At 39.6% G+C, this 10,260-nt stretch overlaps 1 protein-coding gene across 1 annotated transcript in view; it reads left to right on the top strand.

The window, feature by feature from the left end:
• The window catches only part of LOC101863289, a gene marked incomplete in the record, with an annotated part of 17,967 nt that extends 8,086 nt beyond the window's left edge, over positions 1–9,881 (top strand). The window contains 6 exon segments of the mRNA XM_005105735.3: positions 884–1,034; positions 3,532–3,651; positions 4,723–4,841; positions 6,427–6,685; positions 8,242–8,338; positions 9,603–9,881. Coding sequence (XP_005105792.2) covers positions 884–1,034; positions 3,532–3,651; positions 4,723–4,841; positions 6,427–6,685; positions 8,242–8,338; positions 9,603–9,815 — 959 coding nt within the window.
• Positions 9,882–10,260: the final 379 nt, after the last annotated feature.

Below are 10,260 nucleotides of genomic sequence, written 5' to 3'. Positions count from 1 at the left end.
AAAAAAGCACAAGGTTGTTAGGTTCCTATCGGAAGGTTACATGAAGATATTTGACACGGTTTGGCCGAAAGTTGTGACGTAAACAGTAGTTGTCTGCTCTTTCGAGCGGTAGGGAAGTTTTGTAATCTAGTTCAGCGTCAAAGATCTTTTGAGATGTGTGGTGGAAATACGAGAGAGAGAGAGAGAGAGAGAGAGAGAGAGAGAGAGAGAGAGAGAGAGAGACAGACAGACAGACAGACAGACAGACAGACAGACAGACAGACAGACAGACAGACAGAGACAGAGAGACAGACAGACAGACAGACAGGCAGACAGACAGACAGACAGACAGGCAGAGACAGAGACAGAGACAGATAGATAGAGACAGACAGACAGACTGAGACAGAGACAGATAGATAGAGACAGACAGACAGACTGAGACAGAGACAGATAGATAGAGACAGACAGACAGACTGAGACAGAGACAGATAGATAGAGACAGACAGACAGACTGAGACAGAGACAGATAGATAGAGACAGACAGATAGACAGAGCGCCAGAAACAGACAGATTAGGGAGGAGGGGGGAGGGAGGGCAGGTAGACCATCAAACATAATAAATCCGACAGACAAACCGTTTGACAGACCGACTGTAGTTTGTCACGTTCTTTTCTGTCCCCGGGGTTTTATGCACCCTGCATAATTAAGCAAAATTTGATAATTTTTTTTGCATAATTTCTGATTATTGTCTTTTATCATTCTTTGTTAAAAATAACAGAATCGCATAATTTCACATTTTTGGGCTTAGTTTGCACAATTTCATTTTAAAATTTTTAAATTTTATTTTATTTTACTTTTTTTTTGTTTAAAACCGTGAGGACACTCTTCTTCTGTTTCTTCCTCAGATCCCATGGCAATCGGCCTCGTCGCCACGAAGACGGACCCCTCTGCTATAGGGATGGCAGCACAGCTGAATTCTATAAACAATTGCCCTTATCTGCTGTCTAGAATTCCTGTCCTGAAGAAAGTCATGGATGTTTTCAACTTAACCTCACGGTATTTTTTTTAAAGTCTGTTGCTGTTGTTGTTGTTGTTGTTGTTGTTGTTGTTGTTGTTGTTGTTGTTGTTGTTGTTGTTGTTGTTGTTGTTGTTGTTGTTGTTGCTATTATTGTTGTTGTTGTTTTCGTTGTTCCTGTTGTTATTGTTGTTGTTCCTGTTCCTGTTGTTGTTGTTGTTGTTGTTGTTGTTGTTGTTGTTATTGTCGTTAATGTTATTACTGTTGTCGTCCTTGCTTAATTTTTAGTTCGTATAAATAGAAACTATTAACATATTAAATTTTTTAAAGCGTTGTTTGTTTAAACGGCTCAGCAACGGTTCTTTCTGGAAAACTTCTTCAGCAACAACAATCGTCGTCATCATAACCTCTATTATTCTCACCCTCGTCATCATTATCATGACCTCCATTATCATCACCATGGCCATTATCATCATTACCTCCATTATTATCACCATCACCATCATCATTATAGCCTATATTATCCTCACCATCCCCATCATCACCATATCCTCCATCATCATCATCATCATAACCTCAATTATCATCACCATCATCATCATCACTTCCTTTTTCATCATTGCAGGCAGCAGGGAATAAAAAAACCCCTCCTTTGTCATCATCATCATCATCATCATCATCATCATCATCATCATCATCATCATCATCATTGTAAGTAGCAAGGAATAAAAAAGGGTTGAGACCTGTAGAATTTTCAAATTTAATGCAGGACCTCCTCTATCGTCATCATCATCACCATCATGACCTCCACTATCATCGCCATTGTCATCATCCCCACCTCCATTGTCATCACATTCGCCACCATCATCACACTCTATGAACCCACCACTAATAGTTTTCACTATGATCATTATTCATTAGCATTGCCATCACTGTCATGTGCCCTGTTGTCTTCATTATTGCCACTCTTTAATTTGAGACAAGGACAGCGTATTCCACGACCATAGAAGCGACTTTTTCCAAGACCTAGAGTCTGTGGAAGATGTCATGAATTTAAATATCGTTATGCTGAATCACTTACCAAATGTGCGACATCGTGGTGAAATCAGCCGCAAGTCAAAATAATAAAATCGAAGAATCGAAGAAACAGGCATTTTTCAGCCAATTTGGCAACTTTTATTGAATTCCAGAATATAACGCACATTTTCGTTCGAATTTGTCTGAAAAACGTTGATTAAAGGCACAAAATATGTAATTTTTCAGTTTTCAAGGACTCTCAAGCTACTGAAGTTACCGAACTTTGGTGGCTACTATCTCGCTAATTTTAACACTGAAACCAGGCGACCTCATCTGCTTCAACTGCAAATATCTCGACTTCTATTTTATTTAAATGGGTATTTCTTTAATCAAAAGTACGGAAATGAATTAGCCTTTAGATGATACCAATAACTCCACATGACCAAAAGTTGACGAGCGCCTGATTCCACCACGTCGTGACACAAATACAATGTATAATAAGGGAATGAGTTCTTGTTTTTTACTTTATATTTGTGTTTGTTCATTTAAATACAATTTTTTAAAATACAAAATTATTGCCACTCTTTACGAGACAGGTACATCGTATTCCTCGACCACAGAGGAGACTTGCTCGAAGACCTAGAGTCTGTGGTAGTCTCATGAATATAAATATCTTTAGGATGCTGAATCACTTACCAAATGCAATGCATGATAAGAAAATGTGTTTTTGTTTTTTATATATTTGTTTGTTCATTTAAATTTAAAAAATTTAATGTTAAAAATTATTGCGACTCTTTACGAGACAGGTACAACGTATTCCACGACCACAGAGGCGACTTTTTCCAAACCTAGACTAGTCTGTGAAAGATCTCATGAATATAAATATCGTTAAAATGCTAAATCATTTTCCAAATACAATGTATAATAAGGGAATGAGTTTGTTGGTTTTTTTCTACTTTATATTTTTGTTTGTTCCTTTAAATCAAATATTAAATTTTTAAAAATTATTGCTGCTCTTTACGAGACAGGTACAACGTATTCCACGACCACAGAGGCGACTTTTTCCAAGACCTAGACTAGTCTGTGGAAGATCTCATGAGAATATAAATATCGTTAAGCTGAATCACTTACTAAATACAATGTATAATAAGGGAGTGAGTTTGGTGGGGGGGGTTTTAACTTTATATTTTTCTTTTTAATAAGGGAATGTGTTTATTGTTTTACTTTATATTTTTGCTTGTTCCTTTAAATCAAGTTTTAATTTTTTTTTTAATTATTGCTGTTCTTTACGAGACAGGTACAACGCATTCCACGACCACAGAGGCGACTTTTTCCAAGACCTAGACTAGTCTGTGGAAGATCTCATTAATATGAATATCGTTAGAATGCTGAAATACTTATTACTTATCAAATACAATGTATAATAAGGGAATGTGTTTTTATTTTTTAATATTTTTTTTTTTTCATTTAAATAAAAGTTTTTAAATGTTAAAAATCATTGCCACTCGCTTTACGGGACAGGTACAACGTATTCCACGACCACAGAGGCGACTTTTTCCAAGACCTAGAGGTGGACTTGGAGGTACAGTATCGGTCTGATGCCGTGAACTTCACATCTTGCTGCTCGGAGCAGATGGAGCCGTAAGTAGGTCACGATGACCTAGATATGGTCGCTTTTAAGCACAAGGGGGCTATCCCGAAAAATGCTGTTGTGAGAAAATCGAAGGTAAAGTTTTGGACTCTTCTTCGGTTTCTTTAAAAGACAAGGAGAGTTTTCTCTATAACCAAACAAATATACACACCAATGATCCCAAAATTCTCCTATAGGTAGGGAAATGTCCACCTTTGGTGTAGGACGAGATTTCTGGAAACCCCCGAAATCTGGGTTAGCCCGCTTGTCCTTAAAAGCGACCATATAGATCCAGCCTTTTTAAAAGTCTGTGTAAGATCTCATGAATACAAATATTGTTATGCTGAATCAATTACCAAATACAATGTATAATAAGGGAATGTGTTTTATTTTGTACTTTATATTTTTGTTTGTTTATTTAAATCCACAAAAAAAAAAAAAATATTATCAACAATTTAAAGAAAGCTTATTCGAGGATTTGGGACCAGATGTGTTATACGAATTTTTTTTTTATTCACTTGACTTTGATCTCATTATTCCAGGAAAGGGGGCTGGGGGTGATTTAGAAAGCGTATTACTTTGTTTTGGATACTTTTTATGTAGGTGTTTTAATTATTCCACATCAACATAATTTTGATCATTTTTTGGTAGCCTATCTCTACCTATCCATTTTTCTACATATCTGTCTACCCATCCATCCATCCATCCATCTATCCATCCATCTATCCTTCCATCTATCCTTCCATCTATCCTTCCATCTATCCATCCATCCATCCATCCATCCATCCATCCATCCATCCATCCATCTATCCATCCATCTATCCTTCCATCTATCCACCCATCCATCCATCCATCCATCCATCCATTTATCTAGATCTATATATCTATTCATTTCACTTTTACTTGATATGCACAAACAATTCAGTATTTAACTGTTGAAAATGGGGCTGGTTTGTTACATAAGATAATAAGTTTATCTACAAAGAAACACCATGGAATAATGGGAGGTGGTCGTATTCAGCAAGATTCCCACTTAACATTCAATATTGTACTGATGCCTCATTCACTTTTTGTTGTTGCAGGGAGAGACTTTTCCAACTGGATCCGATCAGCGAAACTCCTGTCAAACCTGTACACCTGAGGAATGAACCCTTCCTGAGGTTTGATGCCGTTAATCGGATGGACAAGAACTTCTTTTTCGGTTTGAAATACCTCAGTACTATTTACTAATAAACCTTGCTTTGCATTATGCGTGTTTTACGTCCCCATCGACACTATTTAGATAATTTGGATGGTGCCTTTCTTCGACCCTGTCTGTTAGGTTCATTAATATAATTGTAACGCAAAATCCCAGTAGACAGACGGAAATACTCCTTAAATAAAATTGTTTTCCACCCAAGAATCAAACTCGCGTTTTATGCATGCAATGGCAAAGTACATAGCTGCTATACCACAGGTGCTGATCGCTCTTCAACCGCTGGTACAGTCATTATATGGGGGCTCTCGTGGCCTAGAGGTTAAGGTGTTGGCCTCTCATTCAAAGGTCCCGGGTTCGAATCCGGGTAGCGACCAAAAAATTTTCTTCTCTAAAATTGTCTCCTTTCACCTCCTTTCCTGCTCTCTAGCAATGTTCTGTTGTCTGCTTTCATTTCCACTTTCTGTCCCCACCCCCTCACCTCCTTTGCCCCCTCCTCTGGGCTCCTGACTCTTTCTGCAGCCTTTCTACTGCTACTCCTTGGCTCCTCCTTACTGCTGTCTTTCTACCACACCCCTGATCTTCTGGTAGGAAAGATCTACACCTAGCCTTCTCGGACAAGGGCGAAAAATCTCGGAGGGCCCGTGTGCAAGTTGCGCACGTTAAAGATCCCTTGATGGTCTAAAATCGATAAGAGTAGGCTTCGGCCGCCACCCGGGCAAAATTCAAAATTTCCTGCCAACTGAAAATATTAGGTGTGTCCCGCGCGCTCATATGACCTATGCAGTTGCGAGCGCCGTAAAACACTTTACAAAAACAAAAAACAAAGTCATTATATAAAACTTTTCTCGCCCTGTTCAGAAATATAGGCCACCAACTTTCCGTGAACACGTAGGCTACTTCTGTCCTGAGTCTCCAGCTTTGACCAGCTGTTTCCCATTTCCTTTATTTTATCTGAATCTAAGTCCGTCTTCCAAGTTCTTTTAGGTCTTCCTCTACTTCTCTTTCCTAGTAAATTTCACCTTAAAGCCTAGTGGGTAATGTTTGTGTCCTTCTTCCTCAAGGTGGCGTCCAATCAACTTCCATCAAAAATTTTCTTTTCCCGAATTCTGAATCTATCTATTTTTTTTTATCCCGAAGATAGCAAATTGATCGGTCTTTCAAGCGCAAGCGCAAATTCTGTGAGTTCTTCTTCATTGATTTTGAAATTTAAAAGTGTCATATTATACTCAATTTTTTTCTTTTTTTAAAATAACTTTTCTATGTGACTTTTTCAAAGAGACAATATATTATCTTTGGTAGGAATTTGAAATATATAAGGTACATCATTTCGTTGGGAATTTGTAATCAGCAGAGCAGAGTTTGACACAGAAAGGTTTGTTTGTTTGTTTGTTTGTTTATTTGTTTGTTTTGGGGTGATGTGTTTTATTTTGTTGGTGGTGGTGGTCTTTTTTTTTCATTTTATTTTTCTTTTAAAAAATATAATTCTATTTTATTTACATAATAATTATTCATTTATTATTTTTAATGTTTAATTAATTAGTTTTTATTTTTTTTAAAATCTTTTTGGTGGCTCTTCCCAACTCCCCAGACAAGTTGTTCACCGTCCTACTGCTCGACGTCACCGACGCGTCTGTGAACGCCAGCTCTGGCACGACCCCTGTCCTGTGGATGGTCACTGACATCGGAGGTCCCTACCCCAGCGAGGGGAGGACGATGGTCAACTACTCCATGCCCATGCCGGCCGTGAGTGAGCGTAGACTCTACATGTTCTTTGTCTTCCGACAGCCTGACCCCTTTCCCTCGAACTTTTCGACGAGCGAATATTGCATGGCTGATGGAATGGCGAGGTGAGTTAATAAAACTCCGCTGCGTACATAATGCTGCTGCCTTTGCTTAAATAACCTAACAGTGTTGATAGGGGCGTTAAACACAGCATACCATTTCACTATTTTCACATAGCGCTGCTGGACTTTTTAGGGTTCAAAAAGAGTTTTTATAAGAGTTTTACGGAACTTTCTACACGATTAGGTCATATCATTATCATATAAGTCTTAATGCCGACGGTAACAAGTGTTAAAAGAGAGTGACAAACACAAAAAAGAAGGAGACAAGGACGGTAGATGCTTGACAGGAAAGAAGGAGCAAACCATACTAGAGCACCCGCCAACTACACGCATGTTGAACTTTGTTGTGGAGGACTTTGGTTCAGAATTTTTATAATTTTTCTTGCGAAGGGAGGAGGGATGTTGAATTTCATTCCCCGCCATGCATATATGATGATAATAATAATATTGTACAGCCGGGTCCGCTTAAACCGAACACTTTTAATCCGAAAACGGCGGTAAACCGAAAGAAATTTATTAAAGCCTCAAATGTTTTTTCTTCTTTATATTTGAGCAAATTCTCATCTAAACCGAAAACCCGGCTAAACCGAAGAAATGCTGCTGGTGTCCTTGAACTGTCCCCGGGATTTTATGCATCCCGCATAATTTAGCCAAATTTGATAATTTTTTGCTTAATTTCTGATTATTTTCCTTTATCATTCTTTGTTAAAATGAACGGAATCGCATAATTTCACATTTTTGGGCTCATTTTGCATAATTTCAGAATTTTCTTGCATAAAACGACGGGGGCAGCTTGATTTCGAAGCGCACTCCACTGTACACGTAGTTGCTTTTCTTTGTAAGTGTTTTACGGCGCTCGCAACCTGCATAAGGTCATATTACGTGAACGCGCGGGACACAACTAATATTATTTTGAGTGGCTAGGAAATTTTGAATTTTGCCCGGGTGGCGGCCGAAGCCTACTCTTATCGATTTTAGACCACCAAAGGATCTTTAACGCGCGCAACTTGCACACGGGCCCTCTGAGATTTTTCGCCCTTGTCCGAGAAGGCTAGGTGTTGTTCTTTCCTACCAGAAGATCAGGAGTGTGGAAGAAAGACAGCAGTAAGAAGGAGCTGCAGAAACAGTCAGGGGCCCAGAGGAGGGGGCAAAGGAAGTGAGGAGGGGGCAGAAAGAGGAGATGAAAGCAGACGACAGAACATTGCTAAAGAACAGGAACGGAGGTGAAAGGAAACAATTTTAGAGAAGACAATTGTTTTGGTCGCTACCCGGATTCGAACCCGGGACCTTTGAATGAGAGGCCAACACCTTAACCTCTAGACCACGAGAGGCCGCCAGGCTCGTAGGAACTATTTTTTTAAAATTTGCCCGGGTGGCAGCCGAAGCCTACTCTTATCAATTTTAGTACCACCAAGGGATCATTAACGTGCGCAAATTGCTCACGGGACCTCGAGGGGGGAGAGGGGGGAGAGGGCAGAAAGTGCAATGGAGACGAAAGCATGACGTAGTTATCTGGGTTTACCGAAGTTACAGCAAACTATGGTCGGCTCTCCACACAGGTGCGATTTCAACATCTTCAAGTTTGTGAGCATGAACAACCTACACTTCAGCGGCATCAGCTGGGTGAGAAGTGAAGAGGACTACTTCAGCAGGATGGTAAGCTGTTGCTGTTGCTTTTATTGTTGCTGCTTTTGTCGTTGTTTTTGTTGTAGTTGTTGTTGTTGCTGTTATTGCTGTTGTTGTTGTTCTTGTTGTTGTTATTTTTTTCATTGTTGTTGCTGCTGTTGTTGCTGTTGCTATTGCTGTTGCTGTTGCTTTTGTTGTTGTTTTACTGTCGTTGTTGCTGCTGTTTTATCGTTGCTGTTGTTGTTTTATCGTTGTTGTTGCTGTTGCGGTTGTTGTTTTATCGTTGTTGTTGCTGTTGCTGTTGCTTTTTTGCTGTTGCTGTTGCTCTTGATGTGTTGCTGTTGTTGTTGCTGTTAAATTGTTGTTACTGTTGCTGTCGTTTTTGCTATGTTTCTGTTGTTGCTGTTGCTGTTGGTGTTGTTGGTGGTGTTGTTGTTGTTGTTGCTGCTGTGTTTCTGTTGTTGTTGTTGTTGCTGTTGCTGTTGCTGTTGCTGCGGTTATGGCTTTTGCTGTGTTGTGTTGTAGTTGATGTACAAAAATTTTAACAACCTACTAAATATAGACACAATGTAGGCCATCGCTTTGTCAAGGCAAGAACTTATATATTATAGTTTGATTCCCACTAGCCTCATGACACGGGGCTAGGCTGCTCTGATAGAAACGTTTTAGGATTTTTGGACACCCTCTTGATCTTTTAGCTGTCCCCGTGGTTTTAAGCACCCCGCACAATTTAGCAAAATTTTATTTTATTTTTTTTGCAGAATTTTTTATTATATTCCTTTGTCATTCTTTGTTAAAATTAACAGAATGGTATAATTTCACATTTTTGGGCTCAGTTTGCATAATTTCAGGATTTTTCTTGCATAAAACGACGGGGACAGTTTTACTTTAGCAAGCTGGCTGCTTTGATTAACATGCCAGGGTCACCCTAGTAGAGTAGTGTGGTATACTATAGATCTAACAGACAAATAAAATAGAGGCACATTTCGAACATGGGAATCGAACTGGCACCTTTAGCACTAACAGAATATTCTGATAATCTAATTATTACACCTCAGACCTCAGGTGTACTATTCACTCAGTTAATATATATGTATATATTATATACACATATATTACAAAAATTGGAACGATATAGCGAAGTATGGCTGCCCAAGGATGGCACAAAAATTCCATATTTCCAGGATCTCCGCTGGCAAAGCTTCTTACTCCCGTCCATCCCACGGACAATAAATACCCTATTATGCAGCCAGCAAGAATTTTTTTTTTAAAATACATGTACATCTCTTCACAGAAACTGTACGAAAACGACGCAAGTGCCATGGACAGTGCGTGCGCAGGACTCCCACACTACGGCACACCTTGCCCGGACCCGTGCGCAGCCACCCCGACCCCACGACCCCCGACCCCGCGACCCAGGGGTTCCGCCAGTGTCTTCTTCTCAATGGTGACCGTTGTTCAAGTCCTGGCACTGAGCCTGCTGGTATTAGTCGTGGTCCGGGAATAATGTGACTGTTACTGGTGCTAGTGCTGCTGCTGCTGCTGCTGTTGATGATGATGATGATGATTTTTTTTCGTTTCCTTACAGGGCCTGGTGGACTCCACGAAGAAATCTTCGAGCAAGAGCGAGGCTCTTTTTCGGCTCCATTGTCAATATTATACTTAGAGGCACCTCCACTCGTCCAAATAACTTGATGATGATGATGATGATGATGATGATGATGATGATGATGATGATGATGATGATAATGATGATGATGATGCTACGACAACTACACCTGCTATTACAGTGGAGCTGATGTTGTCCATGACGGTCACCCCTTGTCGAGGAGAAACACGTCCTTTGTTTGTTGTTGATAGGGTAGTCTCTTACTCTACTCTTGGCAGCAGTGGAATTAGAATGTTAATAGCTCTAGTATCTTTTTTTTAATGCAAGAAGGGGTCGGGGGAGG

The sequence above is a fragment of the Aplysia californica genome, unplaced genomic scaffold (genome assembly GCF_000002075.1).
Source record: "Aplysia californica isolate F4 #8 unplaced genomic scaffold, AplCal3.0 scaffold00489, whole genome shotgun sequence".
NCBI lineage: Eukaryota > Metazoa > Mollusca > Gastropoda > Aplysiida > Aplysiidae > Aplysia > Aplysia californica.
This window is presented reverse-complemented; position numbering and strand designations above follow the sequence as displayed.